This window comes from Paracoccidioides lutzii, assembly GCF_000150705.2.
Source record: "Paracoccidioides lutzii Pb01 unplaced genomic scaffold supercont2.10, whole genome shotgun sequence".
NCBI lineage: Eukaryota > Fungi > Ascomycota > Eurotiomycetes > Onygenales > Ajellomycetaceae > Paracoccidioides > Paracoccidioides lutzii.
In genome coordinates, this window is record NW_015440956.1 from 919,660 (window position 1) to 936,408 (window position 16,749).

The window sequence follows — 16,749 nt, forward strand, 5'->3', positions numbered from 1 at the left end:
ATAAAGGTTAGTATTCTTGTGTATGTGTAGAATAACCTGTATCTTCCTGGACATTCTCTAGCTTGGAGCTACTGTGGGAGGATGTTGGTAAGGTTGGGAAGACCAAGGTCAGTTATTGGTTGTTGAGGCCTAGATGTTGATAGATTAAATATAATTAAACTCCGGTTTATCAACCAGACTCCGTGGAGAGTGCCAGATCCTCCCGCCATCGCCAACTCCCACAAAGATAATTACAAAATCCATGAATCATCAAAACAACCCGCAGTTAGGGTAGGTAAGTTTATTTGAATCCTTTCATGATTACATTAATGTCTAGACCTTTTACAGTATTCTCGCAACAAACAAATAACCAATCTAGGTTTCTGGCTACGTGGGATGCTCAAAAGAAACTGAACAATAAACATCACCGAAATGGAGAAAACAAACCGGCGATAAGGAGAAACCAGTCAGTGGAAAAAAACTCATAAAGCATGCCTATTGACGTATTTTACTCGTTGCGCCCGTATCTGTATTGCATCTGGCTCTGTATTTTGTTGTCCAAACGAAGATGGAAAAAAGATGCTGAAAGGAGGTGCCGAAATAAAATAGAAATGAACAACAAAAAACTCCCTCCGACACAGATCTTCCTCCTTCCATTCCAACATTTGCTCTCTTCCTTTTACTTCACTGACTTCTTGGCAAAGGACAAACATTTCCCCTAAGCGTTATATAGCACACCAAAGATATATCCAGGGAATTTTCGTCCTGAGAATAGAAGATAAGAAATAACCCACCCGCCCGCCAACTTAGCCATGAGGGATAAAAATTTGTTAATACAAACGTACACATATGGCATCATCATAAATCAGCACGGAAACCTTAAAGCACTACCCCGAATACTTCCACCACCAACATTAATCGGCCCGGGACTCGCAGGCCGACTGGCCCCCCATTTTGGGCTGCGAGGCTGCAGACTAGTCGCCCTCGTCGACGGTCGATTTTTCTTCATCTCCCGAAGCTCCTCCTCCTTCCGATTCAACATCTCATCCCTCTGTGATAGCTTCGTTTCCAGCTCCTTAATCCGCGAAAGATGCGTTTGTTCGTCGCTTTTCAATCGCAGTTGCTTTAATTTTGCCAAGTCAGCAGTTGTCTTTAACTTCAGTTCGCCTATCTCTTCCTCGAGCTGGCGAAGCTCCATAGCTGTTTGGGCCGCGGCTGTGGAGGCGTTTTGGTATTGTTGTCGTGTATATTCTGTTTGCGAACGTTCTTGTTGGACAATTCGTTGGAGGCTGGCATTTTCCTTCGTCAGGCGGCGCACCTCCTCGCGGGCCTTTTCGAGGTCTGCATCCGTGCCTCCTCCCTCCTTTATAGTGTTCCTGGCCTCTTCTAGATCCTTAGTTAAAGCGGCTTTATCATCTTTGAGCTTGGCAATTTCTATTTTTTGTCGTTCGAGACGATCCGAAGATTTCTGTGACGCTTCAAGGACTTGGTCGAGCTCTTGTCGCAATTTATGGTAATTGTTTAGTCTGGTTTCATACCGGTGTTGAAGTTTCGAGAAGCTCTTTTCCGTCGTTTCCAGGCGCACTTGCATATTCTCCAACGTAATTTGAAGTTGATTAACTTCGAATTCCATGGCGTTTTTCGCTTTAACCAGACTCAGTTCACTGAGATGGGAGTTGACCTCATCTTTGGTTTGTGTTTGACCCTTCATCGAATCGCTGACGTGGGTAATATCTTGGAAAGGTGTCATTCTTTGTCTCTTGGATTGATTGCCATCCTCGTCCTCTTCATTTTCCTGCAGGTTTATTAGTATCGTGAATCTCAAGGCTTGATATTGACGCACTCACCAACAGTCTTTTTTGGCCAGAAGACGTCATGGATCGAATCTGCGCTGCTTCCAAGGCAATTGGAGTCCCATCTGGTGTCTCTACGGGTATCAATTCAACAGCTGCAACAGACCAAACGCGGGCTGAAGGCTCCGTTCTTAAATAGAGGGCAACTTCTACAGCATTTTCTTGAGCTCCCAGGGCGTCGTCTTGAAGTTCTCCAGCTGTATCACTAAGATCCTGAGTGCACTTAACGAGAAGATGAAGCTTAGTCAGTTCTGATGTTTGCGGCAAGCATCTTTCAATGTGTTCTAGCGTATTAGAGACAAGCAGGCGAATAACTGGTAAAAGGGAATCAGTGGGCGAAAAACTCGATCGTATTTGGCGAATTGCTGGGTTTTCTGCATCAAAAGAATTATCTAAGGCAATGATTGCGACCGGAGTTTTGTATGGTTGCGATATTCTCTCATCTGTTGCCACTCGGACCCCAAAACTGAGCTGGCCACTGGAAAGAGCTAGTTCAGTATCACCTGAGGTATCCGCTGCTGGTTGAGTGTGCGTAAATCCCTTGCCTATAAGGTAATTTTCCACGATCTTGACAACCATATCTGTTTTTGCAACGATAATAATATGAAAATCATCATTTCTGGCCACATCAATCAAGTAACCAAGAAATTGGAACTTCGAGCTCGAATATTCGGCCCATGCGGCTTCTTTGACCGGATTAGCTCCTGGGGCAGCCGGTTGGTCATTCAAGTCAGGATGCGTTGTTATGTTATCCAGCCTATTAATCATCTTCCTCATCTTAAAGACATGCGTGTCATACTATATATATATGTGAGAATTGGGAGACTTTTTACATCGGGGTCAAGGGTTACCAACCTCTGAAGCAGAACTCTTGCCTGTTTCCAACAATGAAGTGTCCTCCAGAAATTTAAGAATATTCTTGTTGTTAGAAGAAATAGTTATATCATAGTCATCCTTTACTCTGGGGTCCATTGACAGAGGAATAGCATATTCCATTGGCCCCAGTTGAATGCCTACATATTGTGATTCTGGAGTTTCTTCAATAGAAGGAGCGGGCGGTTCCAATTCTGCTAGGTGTTCCCCTATTGGTTCTGCAACAACTTCCGGAACATCTATCTCTCCAGCAAGATTTGGTTGGGACTCTGCAAGTAATTCTGCCGCTTCAACTGGATTTTCCAGTGTATAATGTAGCGCCTGGGGCGCAATAAATGTGCTTGGGGCTTCGGTAGTCACAGCGACATGGGCCGGATGCGTAGTGGGCTCTTTATCCACGCGTACATTTAAAGGTGAAACCGTATCTCTGGCTGGAGCAGATTGAGACGGTTCAATGTCGCCTGCAGACGAAGGTGTCACACTCGCACTGACACTTTGCGGCTCTTGGATGAGAGACCGTTCATGCGCACGAATATATCTCATTTTCTCTCGGAAATTCGTTCCCGGGTTATTACAGCGGGCTTCCTCCATGCTCGTAGGGGGGTTTGGTGAATCACTTGTGGGCGAAGATTCATTCATATTGATGATGGAGTTGGGTGGAAAATTTGGATCTGTTATGGCCTGTCGTTGGATGGCAATTGCAATGATGCCAAAGCGCGGATATTACCTGAATTACGACAAGACAAAAAACTGTTTGATGGATCCCAGGGTTCGACGGTTGATTTAAAACAACTGCCTCGATACTTTCAGGGACGGTGTCAACTCTCCAGCTTGAAATGGTCCCCCCGGGTTAATGGGTGTTTGGTTATGCTAACGGCCTTGTATTAGCGACAAATGATAATAAAACTGGGTGTCCTTTGGAAATAGTCACAAAGAGATTTGATACAATAGCGAGGTGTGTGTTAAGAGAGATGATATATTGGCGTATGGGATAAACTGGACTGGCCAATGGTGAATGGGATCGACAAGATCTCTGACTCTGGTGCAGCGAGAGATGCGCTGGCGGAGTTTCGGCTATTTTGATTGCAGTTCCACTGTTGTAGAGCTTTTTGGTTCCGTAAGGGTGATGTTATTTTGAAATTAGAACGTCGCTGGGTTCTCTGAAATCGAACTGATTCCGAAGAAATTTGGGAACTAAAGGATAGCTGTGGAGGATTTTCACAAGAGCTTAAAAATGCGCTGTTGAGCGCTCTCGGCAATTGATGTTGGCTAACTGGATGTCGGCTGGTTCAAAAGCTCATTTCGCCTCAGTGGTTGAATTTAATTGCAAAGAACATTAACTAAAACATTCCCAGGACCCAAACGGAGAGGTTTGTTCAATTTGAGTCGATAAGGTGGGACTGTGAATCAACTGGGCTGAACAAACTTGAAGGTCACTCCTGGTCAAGATTTGGCGCTAACTCTGGCTCGAGGAGCTGTAGGTCAATTGGTTGGCCTAGTCGGAGGAGTCAGATAGTGTAAACTGCCACTTATCGCAGATAGACTAAGACTTATTCGAAGAGGATTGACTTTCTGAAGCAATTGAAAACACGGAATTTTGGCTGAAGACTGCGTTGCGTGTCTGGCACGGCTGACCAGCCGTAGCAGATGTGGTCGAGGAGACAGACTCAAAAGAGGACTGATGATCAAACTACCGGATATGTCAGTAGATGTCAACTTTCCCTTTTTTCTATTCTCCCAGATCTGAATTGCAATGTCGTTTGGGAAGCGTTTGGGTTCCTGGAAGATGTCAGCTTTTGCTTACAGTTGCCACAAGAAGACACACACTCAACAGATTCATGTTTAAAACATGGATAGAAATTTTGCAAATCATATAAAAGCGCAAACCAAAAATAAACTATAAGGTAAAGTAAAAACCTAAAGCTATGCAACCACTGTTGATGCATGTACTTTAACTTACCCAGGTCAGTCGAAGGCCTTCCCGAGCAATGAGATACCTTTCAACACCAATCAGTTGGTTCGTCAAGAATACGTTATATGGGATGTTGCTAATCGCGATTGATAGAAAATTCATCTAACAGCAATGCCAAGTTCTCAGATCCAGTAGTCGTAGATTCCTGGGTGTTGAGCGTATTTCTGGATTTGCGCGATGATGAGACGATATGTGCAGTGTAGTAGTCTTTCGTGTCCGTCCCATTATGCATGCGTGGATATGAGGGGGCTACAATCCATTTTCAGCGAACAGGGCGGAGAGATAGCGTAGGATACCGAACGAATCCAGTGAAGCAGCGGCAGAGTATGGACATGAACGCGTGTGTATTCGGAGTGGAATTGAGATGATATTGAAACAATGATGGGAAAGGTGTAGCTAAACTAGTTAGCTAGTTAAGTTATGAGCACTGGCTGGCTGACATAATTATCCCGTTCATCACGTGAGTGGCAGCAGCCTACTTAAAATCTCCAAACCAGCGATTCTTAAAGCAGTTTGGCTATTGCTCCCCTCTTCCCGCTGGATGCGCACAGCTCCACTCCTCGGCTACCAAATTATCCAGAAACAAAACTTAGATGGTCAAACGGTGTGGGAGTCAGGGACATGTTGGAGAGCAGGACCAAAAGTTCACCAAGAAGGTCACTCCATTTCATTTACATTGTATAACTATATGATTGTATCTTGGGTTTATATGGCTTCTATATGATCGATTGCTCCTCTTTCCACTTGTCATAGTCAAAACCAACATCCTCCAAGCTCCGACAGCTGTGTCTCTCTTCCCCCTTCATAACAAATGCTTTCTTAATCAGCGGGAACCGTTCCCGAGTCCATCTTTCTTTCTTACCCCAGGAAGTGCAACCCTTGCCCCGACCGTCATTTTCAAGTCCCGGCCTCAGCTCCGCCTGTGCGGCCCAGTCGCGCAGCATGTCCAGATAATCAGCATCCAGCGGGAAATGCATGATATGGAATGACTTGCCAGATCCCCGCGCAGCTACCTCAGCATCTTCCCATTGATACATTTTCTCCCTCGATGGGAGTTTGAGTCGACCGGACCAGACTCGCGCAATGACAGCGCATTGATTTTCTGCTGTGGGAAATGGGATGACTCTCTGACTCAAAACAGGGAAGGCCAAAGTAGGTTGGTCTGCACAAAATATATGCTGGTAGACATGGAGGGTCCTGTTTCCATCCTCAATAACTGGGGGATTCAGGGACGACAGGAAGGGGAACGAGTAGTAATATCCAGTGCAAAACAACACGGCGTCCAAATCCTCTTCGATAGCCCCATTCTCGAATCGAACCGCTCGGTTATGAGTATTCGGGGACAAAAATTCAATAATCTGCGGATACTCTTTTCTGCCACTGTCTGCTGCGACCGCGAGATAGGACGGAGATCGCGAGGAAACCAGCAGCGGCTTACGACAAACTTTGATTATCTGTGCCCCAATATCAACTCCTGAGGCGGAGTTGCCAACAATAAGCACTTTCTTATCCCTAAACTCCTCAGGAGATGAGTACGCTTTGGAATGTTTTATTGCCTCCCGATATGCCGCGTTCCATTCCAATATCCCACGGATCGGTGGAACATGAGGTACAGTGTAATGCCCACTCGCCACCACAACAGCATCGTAGATGTCAGTCTCTTGAGCTCCGCTCTCCAAGTGCCTTCGAGTTACCGCCCACGTTCCCGCAAGCGCATCCTCGAGCTTAACGTCCACAACCTGGACTTGGAACTGTATGAGATGTTTAACGTCCAAACTGTACTCTTCTATGTATCGTAGCACAGTCTCGAATCCAGGAAACAACTGCGTACCCGCGGGAAACGATTGGTCTGAGAATTGCATCAAAGGATAGGGGATGTTTGCCTCCAATCCATCGTAGAGTGGTGAAATAAAGGACGTCTCCTTTCTACCTAGTTTTTCCGCTGAGGCAGCGTTTGGCGATGCCGCTGAAGAATGCCAAATGGGCTCCTCTACAGGTAAATGAGCGTTCGTCTGTGGGATGTCGATGACAGCCCGAGTCTTGTCTGCAGCTGGTGAATAGTTCCATACCCCACCTACTCTGCTGCGCTGCTCGAAAATATCTATCTTTTCAAAATATTTTTCAGCGAGGAGGAATCTACGGGATGCGAATTAGCAACTACCTTGCTATGATAACTAATCATTGGAAATAAATGACATTTTTGGTTATCTACTTACTTCGCAGCAGCCAATCCGGACGGTCCAGCGCCGATAATTGCGACGGTGCGCACTCGGTGTGCATTGGGCGGCATGTTTCTGCCACTGACTAAACAATGCTTTCAAAAGGATTCTCGTCTTGGGTCTGTCTGGTCGAGTTGGCGGTGTGTCACCACATATAGTTTTCTGGTTGGCTGGTTCCAGGTTCGGCAAATGTCCTGCTTTGACCGCCTTTCCCAAAGGCCGGCCGCTAGTCATGACATGGCGTCATCGACGGAGTTTCATCGGCAATAACGGAAGAACTTCGGAGATACTTCTAGGTGTTTGATCTAGCGTTTAATGCGAGCCTGGCGATTAAACCTAACACGTCATAGCCCAGATAAAAGATGAAGTTACCAAGTCTTGCAGTCATTATTTATTCTTCACTAGGGATAAACAGCTGTCGATGACATTCTAGCACTAGCAGATGACAGTTAGAAACCAGTATATATTCTTGACAGTATTTGTACTCCGAAATATTTATTATATTAGTCATATATGCATTCTTTAGCCGCCCACACGAATAATTCGGATAAATACCGTCATGCATGTCGGATTCATAGTGACGATATTTCAGTCTCGATGAGCCGTGTTGCCTCATATATCAGATGCCAAACTGGCCAGCAGGCAATATATATACATGACCATCTGTTTCGACTGTGCTCAACACCACCAGTTTCAAAGGGCATCCGAGACCTCGTTGATGAGCTTAATATTCGATAATGCGGCAATCAAAAGACAATAAGAAATATATTCTTTTTGAAAAATGCCAGCACCCCAAATTTTCATATACTTTCTTTAGATTTGCATCCCCTTCATCTCGAGCAGCACGAGCAATGAGTTCTCGGCCTCATCAAAAGAACGGTAAGAATGACACGAATACGCGCGTCAATAAACTTAGGAGCATTAGAGATATACTTGCATGCAATTTTAAATGGAGATGGATAAAGTTATCTCCATCTGCGAATGATTCCAGCCTGATCAATATTGCTGTCTACGTGATAGTTAACGCTGGAATCTTTGTTGATATGACGTCATATATACTCACTGTGCGACCTACGGCTCGAGAGCTCTTAAACTTTAAGATAAGGTGCAGCGCATGTGGCAATTGAGATTCAATCTTATAGTGCGCGCAACTTTCATTACCGATATAGTTCTATTCACGGCAAGGACCCATGGATAATAATAACAGCAAGCTCACACTATCGTCATTCTGAAAAGCGAATCATACTCGCTAGAAGTTGTCAATTTTGGGAGCATGATTTCACACTTTTGCCCTTCTTGAATCATATCTCGTGAATAAACAGGAACATAAAAGTTAGGAAGTAATATAGGAGAAAAAGCATCACGTTGAAGATCCCACTCTCTTTCGCAACATGCTTAATCTCATCTTCCGATCCGGAGTTAAATACCTTACCCAAAAAACTCAAGGCTATTACTACAACAGATTTCCCCACTGTTGAGCTTGCATTTCCTGATCTACAGACTTTTGCAAGCCAACTTCCGCATCGAGGTGTTTGCAATAATTATGTGGACCTCTGCACGGCAACTCAGGAGGATTCTCTGATGTGATTGGTGTCACAGTGATGATGTTGAAGCCCTTCAGTAACTCCGAGGGGTGGCCGAAGGGATCCAAAGAGCGGGAGAACACATTCGAAAAGAGAAAATAGGTGGGGCTGGATAAGGATCATGGAGGCGTGCGGGACGGATATGATACAGGTGTGTAACCAAAAATTGAAACATTTTTGCTCTTTTCTCCTAAATAGCTCACATTGTTCGTAGGGGGTGTCCACAGATTTCCCAGCAGAAAGATATACACGAAGCGGGACGACGTAGTCTTAGATCTCCGGGAATCGGCTGACTTGCTAAGCGCACGCAACATGCTTCTTGCGTATGAGAACTGGTGCTAGTCCAGAAACGCCCCTAGTGGAAAGATGCTTGGGACATTGTCCGCGAAGTCAACAGGCCAAATGTTGGGCTTTGCCTTGATACGTTTCAGATAGCAGGCAGCGAGTGGGCAGATCTGGCCAATCCATTAGAGGGCGAATCGAAGAAAGTACCAATGAAAAAATTTGTTGAACCAGAGGTTTAAGCTTAGTCAGACGAGTTAGAGAAACAATCCCTGAGAACAAGATCTATATAGGTCTTTCAGATCTCAGACGCATACAAACCTCAGCCCTCGCCGTTTGAAAAACGGGATATTGATTGTATAAGGCCACGGGCATGATGGAATGAATCGCGCGTTCCGCCTTCTCCCTTATCATGGAGAACTACGAGTTTGAGGATGTAACTCAAGCAGTGTTGTAGACTGGGTTTAGGGGTTGGTTTTCCGTGGAGGTTTTGATGGAGGTTCACGCGGCGAAGCGAAGGGGTGTGAAGATATGCGTGAGTACGCGAGAGAGGGAAAGAGGAGTGAGTTGTAGTTCAGTTAATAATTCAAAAGTCTATGTTAAGTTAAGCGATCATCTGCAGGAAAAAGAACCTGGACAAAGTCTCTGGGTCTCCTTAAAAATTAATGACGTCAATTAAATAAAACTTCAGATAGCACTCGTGATATATCGCAATTAACAGTACACGTTGGAAAATCACCAGGATAATCCATGGATATTCTAGAGAAGTTGATAGCATCACGTGATGAAGACGTCTGCGATAGGCAAATTTGAGCTTCAACCACTGACTCTGGGGCAACGTCTGCCTGTTAACCATACACCCACTTTCACAACCGGAACCCACCCTTCAAGACTTTGAACCTAGACGAGAATCTAAACATCTTTTCTAAAACTTATATATTTGGTTTCTCTTTGGCTATGGTTGATGGCATGATGACTACTCCGCGATAACACTGCTATAGTGGTTGTGGGACACGTCATGGAGCTTCCCATACCAGCAGACGGGGAGGCGACCCTGGCGTCTCCTATTCCAACCCCACTTGCACAGCTTTCACCATCTCTTGAGAACCTTAGGGAACGACATATCCGCGCAGTTGTCATATTGCTGTGGCCATATTCCTCCCTTAGAAAACAATTTAGCTTTATCCTCTCCGAGCCCGATTTCAGACTTCGAGACAAGAATGGACAGGTTAAGATCAGCTTTCGAGATGCGAGCGCAGAAGCAGTTGCAAAATCTGATATAGGTATTGGAGATACTGTGGTTTTGAGTCTTTATGGTGCAAAATGGCTAGAGTGCAAAGCGGAAATTGGTTCTCCGGGGAAATGCATAGATTGGGATCTTGCATTTTCTAACCGCCTTCTACTCGAGGTATTCATTTTTTTTTTTTTTGACTAGTTAACTTTTCAGGGGATAATGAACAATCCAACGTTGGCTAATATGACTTATAGATATACCGTGATTCCAAGCTATTTAAAACAGTCGAGGTTGAAGTTCCGCGGAACGAGAACCTTCACGTTGACGGAGAGTTACCAAAAACTCAGAATCTCCCACCTTCAACGCCAAAACTATTAACCGATGGAGAGCCTGACAGACCATCAACCACAGGGAGTTGGTCTGCACCTGCATTTTCGCAAAATCTTAGGGCATCTCTTGGCTCGCTTTCCAATTCAGCATGCGACCCACTTGCAGAAGAAGACGGGTATATCTGGGGTAAGGGGAGGAAGCGGACGAAGTTTGGCAGGCCGAGTAGTGAATGGGTTTTCGTGGATACTTCACCTAGTCCACCACCGGCTACTACAGATGCATTGGAGGATGAAGACTATGATTTTGAAGAGGATCAGCAAGATATTACAATGGAGGACTTCCCCTCCCAAACAGACACCATTCACCTTTCCCAAGCGACCACTTTTCTGGATGGTGAGGCTCAAGATGGCAAAACTGTGCGGGATTCGAAGCCACCTAAATTAGCAGTGCAAACCGAAAGCATGCACACCGTTCCTCCGCCCAAGGACCCAAGGATTTCAGCCCCTTTCAATCCTATCTTTGATAACTCCCAAACGGATGCACTGTCCTCAACATTCACCCACGCCTCAGACTGGGACGCTAGTCAATCCCAGCAACCAACTGTCACTCCCTACAGTTCCTTTGCAGACTCGTTTGAACGACCACTATTTAATCATGAAGACGTTTCCACGCCACGCCAACGTCCGATTTTATCGCCTGAAATTTCTATTGTCTCTTCTCTTGAAACGACACTAGCAGGTCCAAATATCAGTCTACCAGCTTCCCGAAGCCCGTTGTCCAATCAGCTTTACTCAGAAAATATCACAGGTGCTGAGCTAGTTGGGCAAGCTCCAATTGTTGAATCAACTGTTGACAAGTTTGTCAATGGGGTGGGGTATAACGGTGATCATTTGCTACATGAGTCCTGTGACCGGCACTATATGCCTGAACAGCGTACCAACAACGGTGAAAGTTTGTTGTCTCCGACTAGCGCAGACCTTGACAAACATAGACCTCCTAAAAATGTGTTCCGGGCTGAAGAAGACTATGAACAAGAACAGTTGTATGGAGATACCTCACGGACCCATGTTATGGCCCCCCCTACTACTGAGGAGAAGAGAGAGATAGATGGGACGGAGGTGGAGCATGCGGGGCTGCATCCGCTTCCACAAACGTCACAAAAGTTCCCCCAACATGTGTACGAGGCTGACCAGGAGATGACTGACATCGACGCTGACAGCCAAAAGGAGAACGACATAAATAGTGAAGGTGCACTGCATGAAGTGCCCGCGAGATCCTCTAAGGAGGATATGGTAGGAGCTCAGGAGGAATTCTACGAGTGGACTGGAGGAATACCGAACGAAGATCTAGAAGAAGAATTGGAGGAGTTGGAAGAAGAACTGGAAGAACGGTTGGAGGAAGAGGAATATGAAAAGGAACTGGAAGAGGACAGGGAACTGAACTCTGACGATGACATGGAACATATCGCTTCCGAAGCCTCGTCGCAATACGACTCCGAAAGCCTATCGGATGAAAGCTCGGAGTTTGAATCTGAGGAAGACGCTCTTCCACCGAGAGCCGTTTATCTTTCTGCACCCCGTCCTCCACCCGAAATAATCGTTTTGGATAGCGACGAGGAAGATGAGGCTGGTTCTTACAGTCCTATGGCTCCACCGTATGAGGAATTTCTTGGTTCTGATATTTCACAAGCACCAGGCACCAGTGAAACGACAGTTTTGCACCCTCAAACCGTTACCACTTCTAGTTTTGGACCCCCAGTGAAGTTGAATGGGACATCCCAGCTTGAAATGTCTGCTGATGGGCCAGAAACCGGTGTTCTTGTTGAAGAGGAGTTAAACTTATCATTGCAAGCTGCTTCTTTTGCTGATGTTGAGCCTACGTCGAGACTCAATGAGCCTTTGCAGCAAGTTATGATGGGCGAAATGGCGGAAGCTGCGCTTCATATGGATAAGGAGTCGGTGTCAGCCGATGGAGCGGACGAAGACACCTTCCATCGAAAATCAGCAGACCTAGATGTCTACAGTGACGCAAGCCCATCGTTTTCGGCAGAGTTGGTGTCTGGCAGTGAAAGGGAGTCAAGGCACGAATCGCCTAATCAAGTCGCCATTGAACCTCAATTATACCGATCCAGAGGACGGAAAAGTTCAGAAATGGAGTCCGAGTCTCAAAATTATGTTGAGCCCGGGATTTCGCGCGACGGTGCAGTTGATGTAGATAGCTGGCATGAGCCCAAGATTTTGGAGTCGACAGATTCGAAAGGTCGACTTCTCACGGCCGTGGAAACCCAGAAATGTGCAGAAATCCAACCTTCGCCTCCACCATCGGAAACCATCTTAACGGATGATGATCTTGTCGCATCCCAACTTTTCCGCGATATGGAAGAGCAAGAGCGTAGAAAGAATGGCCAGGCGCCCGACCGACTTAATATTTTTGGGGATCCCGCTAAGGGTGAAACTTTTGAGATATCTTTGCTCACTCCCCTTCCTACCAACAACGGAGAGACACCCAATGAGGCTGTAACAATTCAAACTCCTTCTGCCGAGTCACCTACTATTCTCCAGCCAAATACCAATGCCACCGGACTCCGCACCCGCCTTTCCTATTTCTCACCACTATCCACCCTCGCTGATAACTTCAACAATATGACAGACACAATATCTGTAGTTATCTCCTGTTCACAAATAGGCCAATCCACTAAGGGCCCCCGTGAATACTATACAACATTGCATCTCACCGATCCATCTATGGCCGGCATGACTGTATGCGCTCAAATCTTTCGAAGAACCAAATCTCCCCTTCCCGCCGTAGCGAAAGGAGACGTAATCCTGCTCCGCGATTTCAAAGTTCAAACCATAGATCATAGCATGATGCTCCTGAGCATGGCAGCTAGCTCGTGGGCTGTCTTCCCGGCAGGGAGCGATACTGACGTGGAAATGAATGGGTCGCCTGTTGAGTATGGTGCAGAGGAGATACGATTTGTCTCTACTCTTCGCGAGTGGTTTCTGGTGGAGGGCGAGGAGCTGGCAGTGAAGCATGAATATTTGACAACGGCACGTGGGAGCACTGACGCAGGTAGTTCTGTCTCCAGCATGGGGAGCGGTAGCCCCAGTGGAAGTAGGGGCAGCATATTCAAGAAATTTGCTCGTCAGAAGAAACCCAGGCACCGTCGGATTGCCATCCATGAATTACGAGACGGTACGCGCTATCCAGAGGTTGGTTCGCCGGCTGATGAGGTTGTTCATGAGTTGAGGGATGGGACTGTTTATTCTAATTTGTAATGATGGCGTTCTTCCCGTGTATGTGTATTTTCTTTGGTCACTCAATTTTCCCTTCTATCCTTAGGACTCCGCAGAATGGACGGCGACAAGTCCCCCCTTTCTTTTTTGGACAACTTGACAGACTTTTCCTGTCGTTTGCATTATAAGTGGGATGCCATTATATTGGATCTGTAACTGGTGTACGCTGGATAACTACCTGCTGGAATATAAAATGGACCATTGTATACTTCCAGAAATATCTTTTTAAAATTGTATTTTCTATAATCTCCTTTCCTATCATAGAGTCCCTCTTATTGATGCCGCGTTTCAATCCTTATGCCATAAAGTCACATGACCATGTACCTCACTCTCCCCTAACCCTAAAGCGGCTACTCCACTTTGGGTTCTTCAAAACCCTAAAAATTTTTTCTATCTTTTTTCTTTTCCCAACAGCAAGACCACCAACTCAAATCATCACCAGTTTGCAACTCCTATAACCCTCCCACAAGGTTCTTTTCTACTGCTCTGGCGATTCCGATGAGTGTGTCAAGATCGATATAACCGCCCACTTCTAAAACCATCATCACGAGGGCCCCGCAAGGAGTTGCCATGATATGGTGATGACCTGATAGATGGGACAATATTTCGTAACTTGTTGGGCTTTGTTTCTTTCATTTCCATTTTTACGGGATTGGTCGGTGGATCAACGGATTGATTCCTGCGCCGAAATGATGGAGTGTTGAACCAAATCTACCTCATCCACAAGCTGGTCCATCACCATTGCGAGAGGTTCAAATTTCCTGATAGTGAGTCCTCTGAATATATATTCATTTTCCCTCATTCTTCCATGAATCACCCGGGGAGCGGTTTCCGTGCAGATACAGGAATGAAGATACTTGACAGCTCTGGTAATCCGAGGTGCTCAACCGCGCACAGCTACATTCGGGCCACATTCTGTGTTTTATCAGGCATTGTGCTTCCGAGCCGCCGGTAGAGCTTGAGGCAACACGGCAAAGTCTGACTTGATTCGTTGGAGATGTAATAATGATTAAATCTCCGGTTGATGGAAGGAAGGGACGTGATTCTTTCGATTACGTCGAGGCTAATCTCTTGTTGCTCATGAACAGTGCTGCTTGTCCGTTTACATCGTTCCTGTTAAGGCTACATACGGTTATGAAGAAAGCTCCTCATCTGGAAATCCCAGATGCTTTTGGAGCATGGAAATTAAGCCGCTTACTTGCAGATTGGACATGGGATTGGCTCCTGGTAATTGATATAGAGCACTCCGTAGACCCTATTTGAAAGTTATCTTCATTGTGTATAAATACGGTGTTGTATTGAAATAATCATTCCTCATGTGCAATCTCTTCCATGTTTGTATCTTTCCAAAGTGTTTTCAATATCCAGGTCCAAATTTGTGTGCGAGGCGTGGCAACTAACAATTCCTCCATTTCAGAGATGTCAGTGTAACTAACAACTCCGTAGTTGCTTGCTAAGAAATAGCAACATGCTTCCAAGATGCATCGTTAACAAACGGCTCCTCCAATCTTGCAATCGCATCACCCAGAAATAGAGTCTCTCAAGATGCATAAACTGAAGACGCCACCCGACAACGACATTCTATAGGTTCAAAGATTAATGGGCATGCCATCCCCGAAAACTCGATCATCCGGGCAGTTGTTGCGACGTGCACCTTTAGAATGGCTCGCACTATTCGCGTTATTACCTCCGCCACGGAGCATATTTTCGTTGTGGGAATTCATCCGCCTCTCCTGTAGATAGGATCCTACGAACTGCGCCTTTAATAGGTATGTATTCCCCATGAATTCTCATAAATTCTCCGGAGAGAAGGTGGGCATGGATATACTCCATTAGAACAACAGGCAAAATTAATGATCCTATGAACAGGTGGACACAACGATTTTCCTTTTTCAATACGGTCCTTTTTTTAAAAAATAAATAAATAAATAAGTAAATAAATAACTTGAGTAAAATAAAATAAAAATGATAGTTATGTATCAGAAATTTTTCTCAGATGAGGTAACTCTCCCAGGACAGGTGGATTCCCTGCGCCTGGGAAAAGGCGGGCTACGAGACCAGTTCTAGAGTGCATATGTCGGCTGGTTAGCAATGCATGTAACAAACGATTGAGTTATGTATTCCGCTAACCTATGTCGCAGTCCCCAAAGTCTCCGGCAATTTCTCAGATTAAGTCCACCAAGGAGTCGTCAACGGACACTTTCCAGCAAATACCAGCAAATAGACCTGGTCCACCGTATTGCAAAACAATGCCCCCAACTCCTAAAGCTCTCCTCCCCCGACGATGTCTGGGCTAACTTCGCCATATCGAGTCTCATCGACGTTGACGGTATGCATCAAATCGGTAACAGCGCCAGTATCCTACACATGCATTACGATCTAGCGGTGCGCTACGTAACCCTTACCCACAGCTGTCATAACAGATAGTTATGCCGACAGCGCAACCTCCAAAGTATCCAGTTAATAACGACCTTTCGCCAGCGGGTCAGGCCATTGTCCGTGTGAAAATGAACGGACTAGGCATGAGATAGTTGACCTGGCGCATGTGAGCAATGACCCAATGCGAGATGCGCTGCTGATTTCTCCCGCGCTAGTGATATTCTCTCACTCGTCTGTATATGCGCTGTGTGTGCATCCGCAGAATGCGCCGGATAATTTTCCTGCAGCTGAAGCGCAACGGAGGGGCGATCACCGTTACTTCTTTCCCCGCGTATACAAAATGTGATGGTAGGCATGATGCGTCGTTGTCGGATATGACAGATCATGTTCAACATGTGGGGAATTTGATCGGTATGAACACATAGGGCTTGGTGCGGACTTTGATCGGATGCCTAATTCTGTAGAAGGTTCGGAGGATATTTCAAAGTAGCCAGGTCTCATCGCTGAACTGCTATGACGTGGGGTGTCTGAGAAGGATTTGGTAGGGCTGGCTGGCGCGAACCTACCAACAGTGCTGAAGGCGGTAGAGGAGAGGATGAAACGGAGCTGCTGAGAGATGTTTGTCCTCTGCAAGATCGGTTTAAGGAGATGTCTTAGCAAGATTCTCACTGAACTTTTCACGTTCTCCGCGCTGGGTTGCGGAGAATGGGGTATTCTTTCTGATACGAGATCCCCTTTTTAACCGTGGA

General features: G+C 45.9%; 4 protein-coding genes across 4 annotated transcripts; 2 read left to right on the plus strand and 2 right to left on the minus strand.

The window, feature by feature from the left end:
• Nucleotides 1-844: 844 nt before the first annotated feature.
• PAAG_11839 (hypothetical protein) lies at nucleotides 845-3,344 on the minus strand (the record flags this gene model as incomplete). The annotated part of the gene is made up of 3 exons (XM_002793990.2): nucleotides 845-1,774; nucleotides 1,827-2,630; nucleotides 2,688-3,344. The coding sequence occupies 3 exons, from the start codon at nucleotides 3,342-3,344 to the stop codon at nucleotides 845-847; spliced, it is 2,391 nt and encodes a 796-aa protein (XP_002794036.2).
• A 2,049-nt stretch (nucleotides 3,345-5,393) lies between these two features.
• Nucleotides 5,394-6,967, minus strand: PAAG_11840 (hypothetical protein; the record flags this gene model as incomplete). Its single annotated transcript, XM_015847417.1, has 2 exons — nucleotides 5,394-6,813; nucleotides 6,894-6,967. The coding sequence occupies 2 exons, from the start codon at nucleotides 6,965-6,967 to the stop codon at nucleotides 5,394-5,396; spliced, it is 1,494 nt and encodes a 497-aa protein (XP_015703009.1).
• Nucleotides 6,968-9,779: 2,812 nt separating this feature from the next.
• PAAG_04310 (hypothetical protein) lies at nucleotides 9,780-13,603 on the plus strand (the record flags this gene model as incomplete). Its single annotated transcript, XM_002793992.2, has 2 exons — nucleotides 9,780-10,169; nucleotides 10,250-13,603. The coding sequence occupies 2 exons, from the start codon at nucleotides 9,780-9,782 to the stop codon at nucleotides 13,601-13,603; spliced, it is 3,744 nt and encodes a 1,247-aa protein (XP_002794038.2).
• A 2,133-nt stretch (nucleotides 13,604-15,736) lies between these two features.
• On the plus strand, nucleotides 15,737-16,152 carry PAAG_04312 (dipeptidase; the record flags this gene model as incomplete). The annotated part of the gene is made up of 2 exons (XM_015845235.1): nucleotides 15,737-16,006; nucleotides 16,045-16,152. 2 exons carry the CDS (start codon nucleotides 15,737-15,739, stop codon nucleotides 16,150-16,152), a joined length of 378 nt encoding a protein of 125 aa, XP_015699461.1.
• Nucleotides 16,153-16,749: the final 597 nt, after the last annotated feature.